The 22,777-nt window shown below is 42.6% G+C and overlaps 2 protein-coding genes across 2 annotated transcripts; one reads left to right on the forward strand and one right to left on the reverse strand.

The window, feature by feature from the left end:
• The first annotated feature begins 956 nt into the window (after positions 1–956).
• LOC144326819 (vomeronasal type-2 receptor 26-like) lies at positions 957–6,088 on the forward strand. The gene is made up of 4 exons (XM_077923658.1): positions 957–1,130; positions 2,813–3,040; positions 4,461–4,587; positions 5,190–6,088. Exons 1-4 carry the CDS (start codon positions 957–959, stop codon positions 6,086–6,088), a joined length of 1,428 nt encoding a protein of 475 aa, XP_077779784.1.
• Positions 6,089–12,833: 6,745 nt separating this feature from the next.
• LOC144326664 (vomeronasal type-2 receptor 26-like) lies at positions 12,834–15,439 on the reverse strand. Its single transcript, XM_077923355.1, has 3 exons — positions 15,254–15,439; positions 14,191–14,317; positions 12,834–13,744 (listed from the first exon to the last, which is right to left on the reverse strand). The coding sequence occupies exons 1-3, from the start codon at positions 15,437–15,439 to the stop codon at positions 12,834–12,836; spliced, it is 1,224 nt and encodes a 407-aa protein (XP_077779481.1).
• Between the last annotated feature and the right edge of the window lie 7,338 nt (positions 15,440–22,777).

Raw genomic sequence — 22,777 nt, forward strand, 5'->3', positions numbered from 1 at the left:
AAGAGATTTCAGTCATGTCTGGCATCTACAAAATCCCTCAGGTATGAAGGATAGGGACAAGAAATAAATTCCACTTTCTTTCCAGGAGAGTCAATATGGGAAATGAAAAAGTGAGAAAACCCTTAGTGATAGTAGATCTTTCTTCCAGCATCCACCAACCTGGCACTCTCTAAATGTTTCAGACTAAAACTCCAATCAACTCCAGCCAACACTCCCCCCCCAATAATAACAGATAATAAGTAATAACAGACAATAAATACAGCATGTATTCCTTTTCCTGAAAGTCAAACAAATCACTTATCTCTTCCTTTCCTCACTAGATCAGTTATGGCATTATGACTCAGACACTGGATGAGAAAACTGAAGTCTCCTTTGTCTACCAAATAGTCCCCAAGGGGGAAAGTCAGTATTGGGGGATTGTGAAGTTGCTCCTGAATTTTGGATGGACATGGACTGGCCTCTTGGTTTCAGACAATGATAACGGAGAAAGGTTCTTGAGTGCCTTGACACCTCTGATGATCAACAATGGAATTTGCATTGCCTTATTAAAAAGAATACCAGAATATAACTTAGATGTATATCTCATCCCAAGTGAACCATTTACCATATGGGACAAAGTCAAAATATTTGTTTACTATAAAAGCAGTCAAGGGGCATGGATTCAACTCATGATAATACAACAATTTCTTGAGAAACAAATCGGGGGTAAAGTCTGGATCTCAACACATCTTCAAGATGCTAATTTTTATTTGAATATTAAACGTCATCTCTTCCAGTACATCCATGGATCTTTGTCCTTCATAATGAAGCCCCAACTAAGGAAAAATTAACAAAACTATATTCCATTTTCCGAATATCTTGACCAGTTTTGGGATAAAGCATTTCATTGTTTATATAGAAAGGACACATTGGCTGAAAAAGGTCGGACAAGATGCACAGAGAATGAGAAACTGGAGATGGTGCCAGAAGAGGAGCGGGAGAGAGCCCTGTCTCAAGACAGCTACATCACTTACTTCAGTGTCCAAGCTGTGGCTCAGGCTTTGAATGCTGCCTATTCATCCAGATCAAAGGTCATGCTGATGGCGAGTGGAGGAGACAGGCTGGAACGTCAAAGGCTACAGCCATGGCAGGTATTTCCTTTTCCTTGTTGCAAATTGCACTCATTTTCCCACCACTGGATTCAGATTTAGGACTGAGATTTTTATTTCTTTTTGCTCCTTTTGGCGGAAAATCTCATTAGTGAGTCTTGTGGCAGAAGCAGACCTTTCTGCCTATTCTGGTTATGTCAGAACAGTCCCCCACCATCTCGTTCTTCCTCTCTGGCGCCCTGAGAGAGATGCAGCCATCATAGCAGAAGTTGGTTCCTTCTCATCTTCCACTGTGTCTCTGTTGGGACTTGAAGCTGCCAATCAACTGTAGAACAGAAGGAATTTTTAATTCTATATTAATATCTAAACTTTTACATTATAAAATTGGCCATTGTTGAAAAAATGCAGGGTGGTTTAACGACTTGGATAGTATGATAGACACTGTAAAAGTACAGAAAGAACATGAAAAGCAAAGAGTTTCTCAGTTTGCTGGAAAAGCTGTTGAAATAAACATATTTTTTTAAAAAAGGATAATAGAAGACGATGTCCTCCTTTGTGGCATTGTGCAAGTTCTGCTGAAAGCAGCTACACTTTGAAGGGAAAGGAGAGACTTCACATTTGTAAGCTTTCACATTATCTAGAGTCCTGAGGAACCAAGGTTTCAACCTCATGGGAGTATGAATGTGTAAATTCCGCCTACTTTCAGATAATTTTACCAGGTAGGAGGACTACTCTGAACAGCCACACTGCCCACACATATGCTCTTGGCTGTGAGCAGATCTATGTGGCCCCTATTGAGAAATAACCTTCTCTAGTGATACAGTGAGCAGCTGAGGAAATGGTGTTCTGTTCATAAGGGTATAACTGTGCATTAGGAGTGCCAACTTGGCCCCCGTGCCTGGGCCTGTAGGTGTCATGCAGAGTGCATGACTGGCACCAAAATTTGTGCATGCCCGACCCCTTCATGGGGAATTTGGTCGGTGCTTGGGCACACGGGGCCGCATGGAGGTGGCATCTATGCTGTGCACTCATCTGTTGGGTTTGTATTCCTCTCACTGTGCAGATATTGTGTAGGATTAGTTCATCACATGTCTGTGCTATGCACTCCAGGACCGACTGCTGGAATCCAGGGAGTGGATGTGCACTTTACTCTCTTCCGTTTGCTTTCCTTCCACTTCTGACTTCTCTCCAAGGAAGATGAGGGAAAGCAGACATGTTTTCTTTTGTTCTGACTTATAAATGTAGCTTAGTGCTTACAAACCCCAGCCTAGTTCTGACTGTGCTTTATCTCTGCTGGATGTGTGCTCGGTGTCTTCAAGACACGAGTCCCTATAAATCTTTGGGGAAGAGGTTCGGAACTCCCTAGCTGCAGGCTGATGGGAGAGACAGGCTGGAAACGTTCCTGTCGTATGGCTGGGGGTTGTCTTAGCCCCCAGCCAACCCAATACCATCTGTATTTAAAAAGTGTGGTATTTGTGCAATTTCTATTTTTTAAGAAGTATTTTATTGTCTTTCGTATTTATAGTATTCTCCAGAAACCTTGTTATTTTATACAATGAGTTGCCTACAAATGTTCTAATAAAGAAAAAGGAATGTCTGCAAAAGGCTCACGAGTCCAGATGAAATGTGCACAGACCCCAATTCCTAGGAGATTAGAGCTCAAAATGGGCTTGTATTCAACTTTTCTATTTCATAAGAGCTGGTGTTTTTTCCTGCCGTTCCAGCTTCACCCTTTCTTAAGAGGACTCCAGTTTTTGAATACTTCCATGGGCAGCCTCAGATTGGATGAGAATGGGGAGATTCCATTCTACTATGACATTGAGAACTGGGTGATGTTTCCCAATAAGTCTCGTGTAAGAGTGCCGGTTGGGAGTATCGGGAGAGATGGACCAACTGACATGAAGTTCACAATCAACTCACAAGCCATTGTGTGGCCCAAGTGGTCAGAGAAGGTATGGCATACTACTTTATCCCACATCTGTAAAGCTCTAATCACTAACTGAATAATTCCAAGGGCAAGTTGACTACAGCCCTTTGCACAACTGCTGGGGAGTAAGGGCTCATTGACACTTCCATTTGTGCCACAATTTGACTTACAGGTCCTGATCTGTGTCTGAGCAGGATTTTTGTTTTATGGTATGTGTTTTCTCCCAGCACTTTCCTGCAGAAACCTAATTGACATTTTCTTTGATTCAGTGGTAAAATGTGGGTTTTTCTTAGGGGAAGCATGGAGGGAGGGAGGGAGGGAGGGAGGGAGGGAGGGAGGGAGGGAGGAAGGGAGGGAGGAAGGAAGGAAGGAAGGAAGGAAGGAAGGAAGGAAGGAAGGAAGGAAGGAAGGAAGGAAGGAAGGACTGCTTTGACATTGAGCTTTAAAGCATTCGCCTGTCTCTAGATATGTGGCACAAAGAGAAGTTTGGATGACCCCTAATAAGTGCAATGCAAGGTTTTCAAAAGCCAGCCTATGGGGTGAATGAGAATCATGTCCAGACTTCAGGAAGTAAAGAGTGGAAAGGAGCGCAATTGCTCCCTGGATACTGATGGCATCTCCTGACCTGAGTGCTTGGACAGTTAACAAGCATGGTGCCAGCATACTATGGTGTGGAGAGGGGTTGATTGGAAACTGAATGCCATACTCTTGACACCAGGGATACCCCCATTAAGCAATTAGCATTATTACCAGCAGCAATGGCATTAATAGAGGGATGGAAGAGAGGGGGGCTAAGTGGAAGAGGCTGCCCTGAGAGGCTCATCTCCCCATTCTTTGCCAGGACTCAAAACACTTTGGAAAAATAAAAATAAAGTTAGCATAATTCAGGAAGCAGTTTTTGAAGATGGAGTCTTCAGGTGGTGGTTTGTTTAACTGTTGCACCCATTGCTCTGTCCCAGCTGCTGCCAACCTAGCAGTTCAAAAGCATTCCAGTGCGAGTAGATAAATAAGTACTGTTGCAGCAGGAATGTAAATGCTGTTTCTGTGCACTCTGGTACTCATCACAGTGTCCTATTGCACCAGAAGCCATTGAGTCATGCTGGCCCGGTGATGGACTTAACCACCTATGGGTCCTTTGCCTTTACCTTAATATGTATGTTTTATTGCTGCTGTTTTGTTATCACTGTCATTCTAGGGTTTTAAAATTGCTTTTTTAATATATACTTTTGCTTAGAATAGTCAGGTATAATTGTCCGAACAAAAAAGGAAACACACCAAAGAGGTTTCCCGTCTATGTTGTCCTGCATCAAAATGCTTCCCTGGAAAAGTGCCTGGGGTCAGTGGGAATAGGGAGCCTGTTAGGTCCTTTCCAAACTCCATAAAGGAATTACAGAGACACAAATAGTCCTGACACTTTCTGTTTGATTCATGTTCTCTATGTTTAGACTGTACCTAGCTCCAGGTGTACCAAGAGCTGTCAACCTGGATACGCCAAAGTGGTTCAAGAAGGAAAGCCCGTTTGCTGCTATGCTTGTGCCCCATGTGCAGAAGGGACCATCTCTGCTCAGGAAGGTGGGTGAATATAAACGGGAGCCCTTTTGAGAATAGAAATGGTGGAAACATTCACTTGGAGACACTTTCTGTGAAGAGTCAAAAGACATTTTTGAATGTGTCTCTTTTACTTGGCTTCTCTATTCATCTATGTTCATTCTAGGAAGTGGGTTGAAACAAAGAATGAAAAGGAACCAATTGGTGGTCTACAAATTAATGATCATGGTGAGGGCATCCTCAGTGGTCAAATATATTATTTATATAAGGTAAAACCATTTATATAAGGTAAAACCATGGAACAGGACAGTATAAATTCAGCAAAAGCTGTACAAGAAGCACCTCTGTGGGAGGTCACTGCCTCTCAGCTTTACCTATATCGCATGGTTGTTTGGGTGATAAAACTGAGAAACTTTTGAAAACCACCTCTATCATCATGGAGGAAGGCAACAGTATAAGCAGAAATATTAAGTAAGCAAATGAAATAACCAATTGTGTCCACTCCCTTTTTAGACATTCTTTTTTCCTGACACTCCCTTATATGGACATCGTTCCCCCTAAAACGTAATGGAACATAGATGGTTATGGATTTAAATGATGCTAAAGCACTCCTTTTCCCTCCTTAGATGCAAAGAATTGTACAAAATGTCCAGAAGATCAGCATCCAAACAAGGGTCAAGTTCAATGTGTTCCCAAAAGTATCGGCTTCCTGACCTATGCAGAAACTTTGGGGAGTGTTCTAGCTTCCATTACTATCTTGCTGCTATTAATGACAAGCATTATTTTAGGAATCTTCCTTAAATACAAAGAAACGTCCATAGTCAAAGCCAATAACCGGGACCTCTCCTACATCCTCCTTGTATCTCTCCTGCTCTCTTTTTCATCCTCCTTCCTATTCATTGGCCGGCCAAGGAAGGAGACCTGCCTTCTCCGACAAATGGTCTTCAGCATCATCTTCTCAGTTGCCGTCTCTTCTTTGTTGGCTAAAACCATCACTGTGGTGCTGGCCTTCATGGCCACCAAGCCAGGGAACAGAGTGAGGAGATGGCTGGGGAAAAGTCTGGCCAACGCTGTTGTCATTTCCTGTTCCAGTATCCAAGTTGTCATCTGCACCATCTGGCTGAGTGCATCTCCCCCATTCCCAGACTCTGACATGCACTCCCAGCCTGCAGAGATTATTCTGCAATGCAATGAAGGGTCTGTGGCCATGTTTTATGGTGCCCTGGGCTACATGGGCTTCCTGGCTGCTATTTGCTTCATGGTGGCTTTTCTAGCCAGGAAGCTGCCTGGGGCCTTCAATGAGGCCAAGCTGATCACCTTCAGCATGCTGGTTTTCTGCAGTGTTTGGGTGTCCTTTGTGCCCACCTACCTGAGCACCAAGGGGAAATACATGGTAGCTGTGCAGGTCTTCTCTATGTTGGCCTCCAGTGCTGGTCTCCTGGGCTGCATCTTCATCCCAAAGTGCTACATCATTATACTGAGACCTGATCTGAACACAAAGGAGCACTTGACAGCAAAATCCTAAAGATGGCATCTGATTCTCCAGGCTATATAAAGGGATGGGTTCTGCTTAAAACAGAATATTAATCAGAAACAGTTGGTGTGAACTTAATTCAGGTGTGATACAGGACCGTGGGACATGTAGTGGACTTCAGGGTCCCTGTTATTATTCTACAATAGGTACTTACATACATTTACATAGTCTTTATCCTTTTCTTTTTTCCAGGAGAAGGTTCACTATATATATATATTAAAGCTTGTATACTTGCTAAAAGTTAGTGATGATGCTTTGATGTTGCTTGAGCTGCCTGAAGATGCTTCCCTGGTGGCTTTTGAGGGCTTAGATTCTTGGACGAGTCAAGATGCAATGTGGCCACCCAAGGAGGAGAAACTTCTGAGCTTTATTGCAATATAAAAGAGGGACACTATTTTATCCTTTCTGGATTATTAAAAGGGCAGCAAGGCTTGAAGTAATATAAGTACTTCTAACATGGTGTGGTATTTTCCTGTTTCTTTCCCATTAAACATTCATTGGTGGGATGCAAAGTGTGGGTTCCACCAAACACTCTTTTCAGAGTTCAAGCATTTATCAGGTTTTTCTTCCGTGAGGATTTTCTGATGAAAAGTAAGACTTGAGCTAAACCTGCAGTGACTTTCACCTTTGAAACATGAATACATTATTAAAGCAGTGTGACTATAATCAGTAAGTTTTTGAAAGTTACATCTCATTGGTTTATGTCGCTTTATTTTCTTTAAAATAAACCCACACCTGCACACGTGGGTTGCGATTTGGTGCTTCTGCGCATGCGAAGAGTGATTTAGCGCTTCTGAGCATGCGCAAGCACCAAAACTCAGAAGTAACCTGTTCCAGTACTTCTGTGTTTGCACGGTGCGCAAACCGAAATCGTGCAGCCTGAAGTGTCTGTAACCCAAGGTATGACTGTAATAATTTAGAGGGTGGGCTGTACCAAATAGGCCCTCTGCCTGGTTCCCTTTAACCTCACTTCTTGCAGTGATGGAACCTCCAGAAGACCCTTGGAGCTGAACATCAGTGTCCAGGCTGAATGAAGGAGATGGAGATAATCCTTCAGTTATAAGATGACACCTTTTTTTTTTTTAATCCAAAGAGATCACCCAAAGTTGTTGAGTCGCTTGTATGGCTCCGCAGCACTGCCACCACGACCCAACAAGGGAAGTCCGCTGCTGGTGCTCTTACTTCAGTTTGTGGTCTATTCACTGCCAGAGGGGTAGAGGCATGGGGAGCACATTGTTGGTGCTTAATGCCAGGGTGTTTAAAAGTCCAGCAATCTATGTTTTCCACACTTTGCAAAAGCTGCAGTTACTCCACTGGGGCTCTTTTAGCTAGAGAATGAGTCAAACCCAATACTTTTCAAAGTTTTCCTTAGATCTGTTTTCCCCCTCTGCCATATTTTGAAGAGCAAAATAGAGGACACATTTGCCAACTTCTACTTTTATCGCTATGACAACTCTCATTTTTAAAAAGTGGACATGCTCTGGAAAAAGAGGGCATATGTCTGCTAGTTTCTCTTTGCCACTGAGCAGCTGCTTGGAGTCACAGGACTCTGTTCACATTCCAGAGACCTTCCAGGCTGTTGGAAGTCTCACGGAGGCAGGAGACGGATGTGATGTTTACTGGTGTCATGTTTCCTTTGTCCCTTTGTTTGAGTTGCTCTCTGCTTTCATAGAGGATGTATATTTCTTTGCTGTCTGTGTAGCTTAGAAATAAAAGTCTTTGCAATGTAGTCCAAACCTCTTGTCTCTTTCCTGTGCTGGAAACTCTGCTGAAGGGGGGAATGTGCCTTGGAGCCTCATCAAAGGCTCAGGTCGTTAATTATTTGTCGGGAGGGCGATTCCGGAAGATGAGATTTATCAGCTTGGCCGAGCAGAGATCCCGACAATGGCAACCCGAACAGGGCTTCCTGGACATCTGCACCATGGTCCAATCCTGAAGGAGTAACTGCTTTATGTTCTGTGTTCCTGCTGCTTAGGGCTTCAATGAATTGCTCTTAGAACACAACTAGTGGTAACTTAAATTAATAAATTAACTTTTAACTGCCATGTCAATGACCAATAAAAGCAGTGCCATCTATGACTTGATCATGGATGAGGGAATTGACCTGGCATGAGTAACCCAGGTTTGGTTGGACACAGCAGCTTGCCCTGTTCCTGCCACTGCTTGTCCGGCAGGTTTCTCTTACGCACAGCAACTCAGGTCATGTTGGCGGGGAGTGGGGTTGCAGTGATTTTTTAGGAAGTCTTCAGTTTTCACCAAGTGACCTATTAGGAGGACACAGCTTTCTGAGTGCATGTTCTGGAACTCTGGCAATAGGGGCAGTGCAGGATTCCTGTTGGTGTACCAGCCTCCCTGCTGCACCAAGGACTCCCTGCTTGAGATGCTTCAGGTTGCGCCAGATGTTCTCCTGGAAACACCTCATCTGGAGGTCCAAGGGAATTTTAACATGCATGCCGACACAATCTTACAAGGGACTGCTCAGGACTTCGTGGAAAGCATGACCTCCATGGGGCTGTCCCTGAATAAATTTGGCCTGTGTCATAGCTGTGGACATTCCTTAGATGTGGTGTTTCCCTCTGTGGATGTGGGTGATCTGACACTTTGAATGACCCAGCTCCCCTTCTTCATGGATCCCCCCAAAATGTTTGTGTTGACACCCTAAAATAGCCCATTTGAGGATTCCTAAAGACAAGCACAATCCTAACAAGGGGTGAGACTTGCAGTGAGGAGCAATGGTTGCTTTTTGTTTGTGATACAGAGCATGTACTTTATTTTTCTTACTAGCATAACTACTGAGGATATGATGGGACAAAATTCAGAAACAAAGAAAACTTCTCATCCCAATTTATCTGAAAAGAAATATCAAAACTCAAAGTCTAGACCTCGGAGGCTCAAACATGATCATTCATGGCACTGGGGAATGGACAAGACAGACTCTCAGCAGCATAGGGGCTATTTAACACACCAGGAGTTTCAGACACAATGCAATGAATTATCTTGCCTTGCCTTTGATTCTGATATTGGGCTGGTTTGTCTCACAGGCAATCTTTGGCCCAATCCCTAGAGCTTTGGTTAGAAAAAGGATAATTATACGAGAGGAAACGTCACCTTGGCAACACCATAGATTTTCGATGTGGCTTGAGGCGCAGGTGCAGAGGTGAAGGAAAACATGTTTATGAGAATTCACAGAAGTAGCTCCCTGGTTTTGACATGGGTCAGTGTGGGGAAGAGGTCAGCTTGGCCTTGAACTAACCAAGTACCTTCATAAGCGCCAGGACCAAGATATTCCTTTAGGATGTAAGTGAACACACAGACACACACAACATGGAGTAGCTACTTTGAGCGCATGAAACCAGGCCACAGTCCCTTCTGGGCAAACTTATGGGGGGGCATCTGCCTATGGCATGTATTGCTAGAGGTAAAAGTGGAAAGCACAATGAATACACCCCCACATTTGCCCTTTTCTGCTGCAGCCTAGTTCCTACATACATATGCACACCCCTCTGTATCCTCTATCCAGACAAGCAAGGAGCAATATAAGAGTTCAAGGCAGCACTTCAGTCATGCAAAAACACACAAGAATGTCACAAAGCAGGGCCAGTAAGGGGCATGGCTAGGGAGGGGTATGTGGCCTACAGAGGACCAGATAGAGAGGACCACCTTTGGCCAGTGGTTCCACAGCCCTGCTATCTTGAGTCAGAACATGGAACCATCAAGAATCAATATTGTCTGCTCTGACGAACAGGAGGAACCTGACATCTCAAGCTGAGAAGGATCTCCCCCAACTTCTCTCCCATACCTGACCTCCTCAATTACACCTCCATTACTGGATGAACAGATTTCACTAGCCAATCAAAAATGGGGGGGGGGTGCAGGTACAGGTATGACAAAATAATGATGCAAATGCACCTCAAAAGAGAAAAGAGCTATTTCCTTTATGGGGGGGGTGGGACATTGAAATTGGATCAAATTTGTTTACAAAAAACACACATTAGGAAAAGGGGTATCGGATATTTGATTAAAATAGATTAGGTGAGGAATTTATCTTTGCAGGACAGGACTGAAGGGGGTAAATGGAGTTGTTCTTTATATGCGCATTCCCAGTTCTGCCCCAAACGGATATTCTCTGATGAACAAAGTAGATCTGTTGAGATGGAAGTTACTATCCAAGGAGATTAAATTTTGGTTGTAGGCATATATGCTCGCAATGCATACAAACCAGTATAAGGGAGTTATGGATACAGTGGTGCCTCGCAAGACGAAATTAATTTGTTCCGCGAGTTTTGTCATCTTGCGATTGTTTTCGTCTTGCGAAGCACGGTGTCGGAAAAGTTTTGGAAAAGCTTCAAAAATCACCAAAGTCTTCAAAAACCTCAAAAAAGGCTACCACCCTGCGTGCTATGAGTTGCTCCTCGAAGTCAAGTCGCAACTGTATTAACGGTTTTAAGAAAAAGGAAACAAACTTGCAAGACGTTTCTGTCTTGCGAAGCAAGCCCATAGGGAAAATCGTCTTGCGAAGCAACTCAAAAAATCAAAAACCCTTTCGTCTTGCGAGTTTTCCGTCTTGCGAGGCATTCGTCTTGCGAGGTACCACTGTAGGTTGATGGATTTTGCATCTGAAGATTGGTGCCTCATGGAAGACAGAAACGGAGTGGACTCTTCAGTGCAGGACAGAACTTCACATAAAAATATTAAAACATCCCAGGATAAACTAAGAAAGTTTTTTCTTTAAATGATGGACAATTTAGAACTTGTTGGCATCTGGAAATATAAAAATGAGGTTTTAAAGGGATTTACATATTTCTCTGAAAGACACAGATCTTTCTCAAGAAGAGATATGATTTGGTTGATGAAGATGCTGGCCACTGGGGTGCACAAATTTGACATATTCTATGAGCCACTCTGAGTTAGGGACTCTGGTGCATTGAGCTGACAAGACCGTCAAAAAGGCGGTTACTGCAAGTGCTATAGAGGGAAATAGGGCAGATGCGGTTCATCAAGTTTGGAAGGTACAGGGAAGGTGTGAAAGAAAAAAACTCACTAGACGAAAGGGTTTTCTGTTTTTTGAGTTGTTCTGCAAGACGAATTTCCCTATGGGCTTGCTTCGCAAGACGAAACGTCTTGCGAGTTCTTGCGAGTTTGTTTCCTTTTTCTTAAAGCCGCTAAGCCACTAATAGCCGCAAAGCCGCTAATAGCCGTGCTTCGCAAGACGAAAAAACCGCAAGACGAAGAGACTCGCGGAACGGATTAATTTCGTCTTGCGAGGCACCACTGTGTGTATGTGTGTGTGTGTGTGTGTGTGTGTGTGTGTGTGTGTGTGTGTGTGTATTCTGGGATATTTTATTTATTTCACTGGATTCATATACCACTTGATTGTAATAAAATTAAAGTAGGTTACAAAAGAGTAAAAAGGTGAAATTAATTAAGATCAAGGGCAGATGAAAACAACACTGAAAAACAACATGCCAACATTCCGCATGTCTGGATGGGCAATTGCATTAGAGAACCATCTGAATTGTCTCTTCACTGGGATCAATTTTTTCATAAGGCACCAAAAAGAGTGCAGTGAAGGCATCTGCCTGATGTTTTGCTTGCTGTTTATTCCCTTGTGAGGTTCAGACTTCCTATTCTAATTTTTCACATTACCTGTTATTCTTATTTGAACTTCCTTCTCATTTGGATCACTCTGGATCCTGCATTCATCTTCCAAAACTCCCCACCTTAATCCCCAGAAGCTGTTTCCTTGACTCATAGTCCCGACGCCCCACTTAATATTTAGGTTAAATTGTGAAAAGGGAGGGCATTTATTAAGCTTTTAAATAGTTAGAGCTTGTGGAAGTTTCAGCGAGATGCAATCTGATCTTAGGAATGATCATGTTTCATTCAGTTCATTCATTGTTTAATTGTTTTTATATGCCAATTAAATACAGTTTTCCATTTATAAATGGCTCCTTTATATTCATGAACACTTTCTTACATTTCAGTTATTGCCAAGTCCACATAGTTACATTATTTCTGTGCTTTTTTCATTTTCAGTAAGTTTTATTAAGGTTTATAGGAGAAAATACAAAACCTGATATATTTTCACATTTCTTAACCAAACCAAGACTTTTATATAGATACAATAAAGACACAGAAAGAGAAGAGGAATAAAGAAGGAAAAAGAAAGAAATGTTTTAAAGAATATAAAAGAAGTTTAAAAAGAAAGATGAATAAGATTCAAAAAGAAAACTTCTGATTCTTCATCTCTTCGTCATACAAAACAATATTTACTTCATCCAATTGACTATAAACCCCACAAAGCCATTTTATAAACAAACATTATCTTCAATCCTCAAATCCAGATGTCTTTTTTTCTCGTAAAAAATCTATGAGAAGTTACCAATCTTTAACCACTGTTAACAATTTTCCTGTGATTAAACATGTCAGTTTACCATCTCAGATAAGTCTGTTAGTTTTAATAGTCATTCTTCCATTCTTGGTAATGATGTGTCCTTCTATCTGTGTGCTTATAAAAGTCTCACAGAAGCAATCATATATTACAACAAGGTTGCATAGTCTTTTCGTAATTATATATCCATACATCCCAGTAGGAAGATTTCTGGTGTCATTATTTCTGTGCTTTCATCTAAATGAATATTCCAATTTATTTTATTTTTGTCTGACTCTGGACAAGTATGTGAGCTTTATTACTACTATGCTGAACATAAAGGGTTAAAACTGAATACTTTAAGACTCAGGTACCATCTTTAGATGTTATTGTCAGGTAATCTTTTGTATTCAGATCAGGCCTCAATACAATAATATAACATTTTGGCATGAATATGCAGCCCAGAAGCCCAGCACTGGAGGCCAAGATAGAGAAGACCTGCACAGCTACCATGTACTTCCCCTTGGTGCTCAGGTAGGTGGGCACAAAGGACACCCAAACACTGCAGAAGACCAGCATGCTGAAGGTGATCAGCTTAGCTTCATTGAAGGCTCCAGGGAGCTTCCTGGCTAGGAAAGCCACCGTGAAGCAGATGGCAGACAGGAAGCCCATATAGCCAAGGGAGCCATAAAACATGGCAGCAGACCCTTCATTACATTGCAGGATTATCCGCCCAGGTTGGGAGCTCATGTCAGAGTCAGGGAATGGGGGAGAGGTTCCCAACCAGATAGCACAGATGATCACTTGGACACTGGAACAGGAAAGGACAATGGAGTTGGCCAGACCCTTCCCCAGCCATCTCCTCACTCTGTTCCCTGGCTTTGTGGCCAGGAAGGCCAGCACCACAGTGATGGTTTTAGCCAACACAGAAGAGACGGCAACTGAGAAGATGATGCTGAAGGCAGATTGCTGGAGAAGGCAGGTGGCTTTCTTTGGCTGGCCAATGAAGAGAAAGGAGGACAAAAAAGAAAGCAGGAGTGAGAGGAGGAGGATATAGGAGAGGTCCTGGTTGTTGGCTTTGACTATGGGAGTTTCCTGGTATTTTATGAAGATCCCTAACACAAAGCCTATGGTTAAGGACAAGAAGAGGGCAAAGGAAGATAGGACGATCCCGATGCTTTCTTCATAAGTCAAGAAGGTGATAATCTTGTGGACACATTGATCTCGGGCCTTGTTTGGATGTTGATTGTTTGGACATTTGACACAACGCTCTGCATCTGCAAAGAACAAGACTAATAACAGCCTTATATCTAACGGGACCTTTTTTACTTTAAAGAAGGAAATCTCGGGGCGGGGCATGCAAAATGGTTTCACAATCGAGAGGGTTTTTTCTGCACACCTCACAATAACTCCATCAGTGATTTACAGCGAGAAACATAGGCTTTTGTGAATTTATGCATTCATTCCTGCTCCTCAGTGGACAGGCATTTATTGATTTATGTGTTTCTATCCTGCTTTTCAAGCAGATTGCAATATTAGCAAACAAATAACATACTAATCTGTAAAGAAGTGGACTGCAAACCAAGTCCATAAGAAAACTCTTCCGATAGATGGTGGCTATCCAGTGTTAATTCAACTCAGAAGAGATCGTGAAAATAGACATAAGTAACTTCAGACCTATGCCCTCTTCCTGAAGGTGGTCCCTTACACTAAAGTCACCCACCTTCCTGAGTGGAGATGGTCCCTTCTGGGCAGGGAATGCAGTCATAGCAGCAAAGTGGCTTTCCTTCCTGAACCATCCTGAGGAACCCAGGATGACATCTTTCCACACACCTGGAAGGCGGCAGGGGCTAGACATAAAGACACAGAAAGCCAAGGGAAATGTGTTAGAGCTAATTTATCTATTGAAATAAGGCACAGGGTTGGGAAGATTTCAATGTGGACTCCACAACCATAGTTTACCTATAAGCTTGTAAATGTGCAAAACTATAACAACTACATTGCCACTTGAGGTCTGTTCAGTGCAGGGCAGCCAAATGGGGTCACAGGGCCCCCGTGCTCCAAGAGCTGCATTGGCTGCCTGTTTGGTATGGAACCCAAATCCGCTCCACTTCCCAGTGGGGAGGAGTTGCGGTGGACCGCGTGGCCACCCACTCCCCACCGGGGGTGGGGGACTTTGCCCCCGTCGCCTGGGGGATCCCGGCCATGTCAGAGCCCAGCCAGCCAATGGTGCTGGGACTTGTATGAAAGATCCTTAAATGTTCAGGACCCAAGTAATTAAAGGAGATGTATAAGAGAAGCCTTGCTTGCAGACCAACAGACTAGCAGAACAATCTGCATGCTAACACACAACAGGGCCTTGTCTGCTGTGGCATCCTGGATGTGGGAATTCTAAGGAAGGGCAAGCTAAAAGTATAATAAATAATTATACTGCTTCCCTGTTCATTCCTGTGTCCACTTCTTATATTGATTCTCCTGGGTCCAATGTTATAATACATGCCTGTCCTCTTATGTCAAAATAGAGGTGGTCAAGGTGAGCACAGTGGAAACTGCTATTTTCAAGTTTGCATTCAATAGAATTTTTCATTACTTATTTTACACACATCCCAAATAAACAGATACACTGCCCCAAGCCTCACTGTTAGATCTTGAAGAATGCTGGATGTTGGCGTTGGAAGGCATTTGAAGGAAGCACACACACACACACACACACACAAAACCTGGTACACTTATTAGATCTTGAGGAACTGGAAATACTGTGAAATGAAAGAGATGGTTTCTCACACCTTATTGTTCCATTTGAGCCATGCAATGGCATTCTGGTTGATGGTGAACTGTACATCTGAGGATCCCTGTTTGCTGATACTCCCAAGCTTCAATTTAGAAATGGACTTATTGGTAGACTTCATCCAGTTCACAATATCCAGGTCAGCTGCCAACTCTCCCTTCTCATCCAAGTACACTCTGTCCATGGAAGAATTGTAGAACTGGGAGTTTCCCATGAAAGGGTGGAGCTAGAATGGCAAAGAGAACACCAGCATTTAGAAGACAGGAACCCACCTTGGCTACTCCATTTCGCCCATTTCTTGCTTGGCTCTCCTTTGACCAGTGGCTGAGAGTTGTGTGTCCTTAAAAAGTTGGCTTTTTACAGGTAAGAAAGACTAAGGCTGCCATCCTGTATATGAAGGAAAACCTGTAATTTTATTACACAGCAAGACACAACTCTCTTCCTTCCTTCAGCATTAAATGTGGGCTGGCTGAGCTAACTGTTAGGTGTGATTGGAGCTGGTTGACTGACTGTACTGAAAGAGAGCTCACTAATGGCTCCTTGTCATCTTGGAAAAAGTGACAAGTGTCTATGTTGGAAAAGGGAATACCTGCCATGGCTGTAGCCTTTGAGCTTCCAGCTTCATCGCCCTCTGCTGAGAATACGCAGCATTTATGGCATGTGCCACAGTTTGGACAGTGTTGTAAATCTTTCCGCTGTCTAGAGAGAGGATTCTTTGCAGAATATCTTGTGGCAGCATCTCCAGTTTCTCTCTCTCTTTGCATCTGGTCCAGCCTTTCACTGATGCTGCATGCCTTAAATAGAAACAATTATAATCTGTCTCCACAATCTTTTTAATTACAGGGAAAAGGTGAGGGAAAATATTGTAGTTTCTCCATTCTTTTCTCATAATAGGGAAGGAAAGAAAACCATGGAAATGTTGGAAAGATATGGTACTGTGCATTAAGTCCAAAGTGAGTTCCCCCATAGCTGTTGTGATCAAGACTTTCCCTGCAAGAGGTTTTATTAACATGCCAAATACATATTGTATCATTTGTATTCCAATTAAGATATAATTCATGTCCACATAGTAAACAAATACATGGACTTGTCTCCACTCGAAGAAGGAAAGATAATTGATCACTGCCCCATTCTTATTCCCCAGTGGGATATTTTGTAAGATGCCAACACAAATCCCCCTCTCAATGAGAACAGGCATCAAGGTCTTCTTGAACCTCTCTCCGTTGTCAGTTTCTGGCACAAGGAGACCAATGAACGTCCATCTGAAGTGCTGGAGGAGCGTGACAATCCCTGGGTACAGAGCTTCTTCTGTGGGGACCATCCGGTAGAAAAAAGGAAACTGCCTCTTGTCATTCACACCATGAGAGACAAAAGCATAGCTGACCTGGCAAGAGAAGGAAGATTGTTGGCTTGTTTTGCTTCAAAGCCCACATATTTCTTACCACAGATAACAAACACTTCCCATGTAGAGATAAATCTTCCCAGATCCAGAACATAGAAGCCCACTTTTATTTGTATGGATCTCTTGAATTTCTGTTTTTATATGCTTTTATACTACTTTCATCTTGCATTTTTAATGTAATGATATTGTTACCGTTTTGATGTTGGGCAACACATAGATATTTTTAAAACATGAAGTGGATTTTTTTTAAAAATGAAGTGGGTTATAAAAGTTTTAAATGAATAAAAATTCAGTGTTTCACTCAGAGGAAACCAGTCCACTATCCTTAGTATTTAGATACACAGAAACCTGTACCACAATATTTCTAGGTATCCATCTGAATCTACAAACAAGTTCAGAAGACCCAGAGAAGTGGTGGGGTGTCTAGTTATGAAGGAGATCTCAGGAAATACTTTTCCTGAACTCTTTTAATTGGAGCAGTCCTGCCACGCATGCCACTAGGTTATAATGTTTTGACAGCCCCTAACCCAGCATAAGGGGGAAGCACTCCTTTGTGCAAAAGATATTAATTGTGGTATGAAGTACCAGCCATGTATTATTTTCATGGAGGGTTCCCTAGTTTGAACCAAAGAATGCCCTGAAGCAGAGCTTTCTCTAAATTGCTTCTTCTACATGAACTCCTCTATTGTGTTCTCAGTATGACTACTACTACTACTACTACTACTACTATTTTAATTAACCATCTTTTCCACTGATGAGAACATAAGGTGGTTTCCAGATAAAATAAGAACAGCTAAAAACATAGAAAAAATCATTAAAACAATACAGTGGTACCTCGGGTTACATACGCTTCAGGTTACATATGCTTCAGGTTACAGACTCCACTAACCCAGAAATAGTACCTCGAGTTAAGAACTTTGCTTCAGGATGAGAACAGAAATCGCAGCAGGAGGCCCAATTAGCTAAAGTGGTGCTTCAGGTTAAGAACAGTTTCAGGTTAAGAATGGACGTCCGGAATGAATTAAGTATTTAACCCGAGGTACCACTATACCTATGATTTTGATTTGAAGTAAAAGCTGGATTTAATAGAATTTTTAAAGAATATAACTAAGCCTTTAATGGGGCCCAAGGAACCCATAATAATTCAAACTAATGACCTGATTGTCTTGTAGCTTCATTTTTAATGGATACAAACAGCTAAAAACATAGGGAAAATAGATAGGCGAGAGGAAATGAATGTAGCAGCAACCTCAAAGTGAGCGAAGAGGTATATCTCCAAAGGAGTCTGCAGCACAACTATCGCCAATGGGATATCATCTTGTTTATTTTTATAAAGTCAGCATTCTGATTCTGCTGCAAATTCTGAAAGAACTCCTTTGAGAAGAGATGCTTGTTCGAGAGAATCTAGATATGTGTCTGTCCACCAAGGGAAATCCCTCCCAAATCACTCTTCTGTCTCACTTTGCGCATCTCTTTTAACCCCCTCTTTTAGTTCTCTGCAATGAGGCTCAGCCAGAAAATGCCACATCCCTCTCCATTCCTACCTGTGGGATTTTATAGATGCCCAATGTGCCTGAAAGCAAGATGGAGTTTTGAGAGTCAGCCATTTCCAGAACAGTCAGTAAGTCATTCCGTCTTCCACATTTGTAGTTTGGAATATTTGCCTTCCCGGTAGACAGCAGGTCTAGCAAAGCGTCATAGGTCACCCTTCCATCAAAAAAGTTCTCATGGATGCTGTAGCCCAGGGTGATGTTGAAGGAGAGCCTGGCGTTCTGGCTGAACTCTTGAATGGCAAGCAAGAAGGAGAGCACCTCCCAGTACTTTGTGTTTCCTTTCCTGCAAAAATATACAGATTGTGTCGTCATCCATCCTGCAGTTGTGATGGAGCAGATTTATCTGAGGGATTTTTAAGGCAAGCTTTAACCGGTGATATAAAAACCTGGATTTTATTTCCAGAACTTTACTTGTGCTTACACTGATTCAGAAACAAAGCCACCAGCTCAAAAGCTCACCTAATTATATATCATTGGATGAGAGAGAGAGGATCGCCTTTGTGAAGGAACTGCACTGCTAAAAAGGAATAAACGTATTATATTTATTTTATTTTGGGACATTTGGGGTTGATTTGTTTTCTAGAACAAATCTTGGTTGGCAGTCATCTGACTCTTCTTTGATTTTTAGTATGTTTATGGACCTACAGTCTAAAATCAAATGTATCTCGAATGTATGATTGTGGGGAGAATAACTCCTTCCCCATAAAATATCTTACTGTTTAAAGCTGGTAGAGGGAGTCCTGTTGAAGCTTTGTTCATGAAATATGGCTTTTGTGGGAGAGATGATCCCACTAATGAGGTGGTCTCCTGGCCTGTAATAGTTGAATGGGTCTATCTGACTCCTCTCCAAAGTTAATGAGCATTTTGCCTTCTGCATCTCACAGTCTGCATAAGGCAGTAGCAGCAGCAGAAGAAGAAGAACAAGAAGAAGAATCACTGTCATTCTGGGACTGCCTGGAACAGCCCTCTCTGTTGTGTTTTCTCCCCTCAGTTCATTAAATGAAGCCAAACCCTTCTTGTAAAGCTGATGAAGTCCAAACAAGACTTCACATCTGAAGGTATAGAAGACAAGCTCATGACTATATATTCTGACTCACCTGCCCTAAACCTCTGTTCAAGCTGTTGATGACATTTATGTCCCTGTCCTTTCCACCTTGAATGCACAATGTCACCTCACGTAGCTCTTGTTTTTGGTTTTTATTTTAATGGCATCAGATATGATCTTTGGACAAATCCCAGGAGTTTTGGTGTGTAGAAATGAGGAGGGTCACTACGATTTTGATAATCATAAGCCAGATAAGCATTGGCTCTGCAACATCCTGCAATATTTACATGGCTCCATGCTCAGGTGCAGGGCTGGAGAAAAACATGTTTTGCAATGGCCCTCAGATGTCACTCTAGACTCTGAGATGGCGAAGGGAAGTGGCAGCTGAACATATCTAAACTTTGTGGAAAAGCACATTCACAAGAGTCAGGGTCAACATTTGGTTTTCAGACAGTGGGGAGGAAACTCTGCTCTATAGGCCAGATTAGGCCCATCAGATCCCCCTCCCCTTTTGACCTGTATGGCTGTTACGGTCAATCTGTGTCACCCCAACAACCCTTCACTTGACATTTCTTTTCTTTCTTTCTTTTAATATGATTTTTATTAGTTTCTTTTTTAACACAATATTTCAGCATACCAATAACAAAACAAATAAATTCTTTGCTCCACTGAGCTCGTGACTTCCCTCTATCCCTTCAACTGGTTTTTAATTTTCGAATCTTTGTGTCGCACTTTATATCCTCTGCTTCAGATCTTTATATCCTTATGATCAACTCTGTCTCAATGGTCTATAAAGTTTTGAGATTTCAGTTTTCTCGTTGCAGAATTTATATCAATCCCACTTGTGTCTTCACATTTTTACAATAGTTATTCAATACACCAAATAAATTTACTCCAATCTCTTTGAAACTTTTGGTTGTCTTGATTCCGGATCCTGCCTGTCAGTTTGGCCAATTCCGCATAGTCCATCATCTTCGTCTGCCACTCCTCAATCGTTGGTAATTCCTGCAAACCTAAGTAAATTTAAATGCTTTACTTACAGTAATCAGAAGTCTCACTCACACATTGTTCAATGCTACAGCAGAAACAACACAGTTCAATGCTACAGCAGAAACAAGAATATAATTTTGCTGCAAAATACAGAAGTTAGTCTCAGCCTGAGTCTAGAGTCTGGAGCCCCTGCCTCAGATGCCTGCTCGGCTTACATGGGTCAAAAAGAAGAAAAAGAGAGGAACAGGAAACAAATACAGTGGTACCTTGGTTCTCGAACTCAATCTGTTCGCAAACCAAGGTGCAGCTTCTGATTGGCTAATTGGCCCGGGAAACAATGCCAACAGCCGAAACAGACATTCAACTTCCAGAAATCGTTCGCAAACCGGAACACTTACTTCCAGGTTTGCGGTGTTTGGGGGCCGATTTATTCGGGATCAAAGCTGTTCGGGAACCAAGGTACCACTGTAATGCCTCCCTCCCTCCCCAAATGAGGGGGGAGGTGTCCAAGCCATGCCTCCTCTATAAATTTACAGCTCTGTGGTCCTTAACCCTTTCATTTACTAACTAGCATAGACATGCACTGTTAGGTCTGACTGAAAAAATCTCCCAGTTTCCACCTCATCTTTAGTGGTGACCCTATATATAACATTTGGATTACAAAGTGAGAAGGCGGTGGTGGCAGAGGGGACAGCTGGTTCTTGGGTTGGGCAGGGGAAAGCTCCACCTTTGGTTCCTCAAAGTGATGATGACCTGAGACTTCCGGTCGGTGCCAGCGCTTAATGGCGGTCCTACCTCCGAGCTCCGGAGAAGGACTGCTCCGCAAGTTCGGGTCTTACCCGCTACGGCGAGTGGGGGACCCCTAAAATCCCAGGCGCGGAAGCCTGAGAGCAAGGAGACTCGGTGGGCACCTTTGCGCCCCCCGGTACTGTGAAAGAGCCTTTTTAAAGGCTCCGGAGCGGCATCGGGAGTGAGCACGGTGCTGAGAGTCGCTACCCAGCCTGCGGAGTGAAGCCGCGTCGCCATTAGCGGAGAGCGCCGATTCCTTCCTGAAAAGAAAATCTGGACTGGATTCCCGTGAGTAAGAAGGGAAAAAAATTAGGAACTTTTAAAATTAGAAAATTTGGCTGAAAACGGGAGGGCAAAAAATAAGGAAGTCTGCCCCCCCCGGACTGCAGGAACTTAAAGCAACGAAAGACCTCGCTGCAGTTATAAGAAACTTAGTTGCGAACTGTCAACTCTGAGCTGTCAAAAGTATCTCTTCCCTCCAGATCGGCAGGGGAAGGGGAAAAAAAGACAGTCTTGCGAAGATACTTTTAATTTAAAGGGAAACAAAGTTTTTCACTGCTCTGATCCCCGGAGACGATCTGCCAGGACTTAACACCGGGAAAACTGTTCTTTAAAATAACTTTGAAGTGGATATAGACTATACCTTAAATGGGGAAAAAGTTTTAAGACTCTTAAGATTTGAATGGGACTTTGTTACTGATATTGGACTATCTAAATTTAAACTGGAGAAAAAGTTTTACAACTTTAATGGCGGACTTGAGATTTCTTACATCCGGCTTTCTGTTTCTTTGTTGTCTCTAACTTGGAAACTTTTAACTGCTCCCTCTTGAGGGCTAAGAGGGAAAAAATTGCAAAGTACCTGACTAATAGTGGGATTTTCCATTGCAAGTTTTTCCTGTGAGAACGGCCTTGGGATATGAGTGGCACGGCAGAGGAGATAAGAACCAGATCTAAAGCTAAACTAACACAAAAGAAAAGAGGTTCAATCTCTGGCAACACAGTGCCTGCACCGGATACTGTGACAGCAGCATCAATGGAATCTATGACACAGGCACTGCTTAAAATAAATCAATCCCTTGAGGCCTTAACAAAGCAATCCACAGAAAACTCAAAGAAACTGACAGAACTTACAGCAAGATTGGATTTGAACACCACATCAGTGGCAACAAATACAGAATCTATAAATAGACTGATCCAGGAATCTTCAGAAACGAGGAAAATTGCAGAGAGTGCGAAATCTGTTGCAGGTGAGACACAGGAAAGACTTGTGCCGATTGAGAAAAAGGTGAATGAGCATGAAGCGGCCCTCTCCTTACTGGAATTACAACGGAAAGAACGGAATCTGAAATTTAGACAGGTTCCAGAGAAAGAAGAGGACAATCTGGTGGAATTTCTCACAGAGGCAATTCTGGAAAATTGGCAAGGAGATCTGGAGGAAGATGAAGTGGAGATAACAACTGCTTTCAGACTTGGTAGAAAGCAAAGTAAGAAGTCAAGGGATTGTCTGATTACCTTTAGAACCAAAGAGGAAAGAGACAAGATACTGAACCTTCACTATCAAAAAGCTCTGGTGATTGGAAACATTCAAGTCCAAATCTTTAAGGACATCCCTAAATACATCTTGGAAGTGAGGACTTTTTACAGAGACCTTGCCAATCTGTTGAGGAAGAACTTTATACCCTTCAGGTGGGAATTTCCACAGGGGCTGTCCTTTAACTACAAAGGGAAGAAAGTAAGAATAAG

The sequence above is a fragment of the Podarcis muralis genome, chromosome 2, assembly GCF_964188315.1.
Source record: "Podarcis muralis chromosome 2, rPodMur119.hap1.1, whole genome shotgun sequence".
Lineage (NCBI taxonomy): Eukaryota > Metazoa > Chordata > Lepidosauria > Squamata > Lacertidae > Podarcis > Podarcis muralis.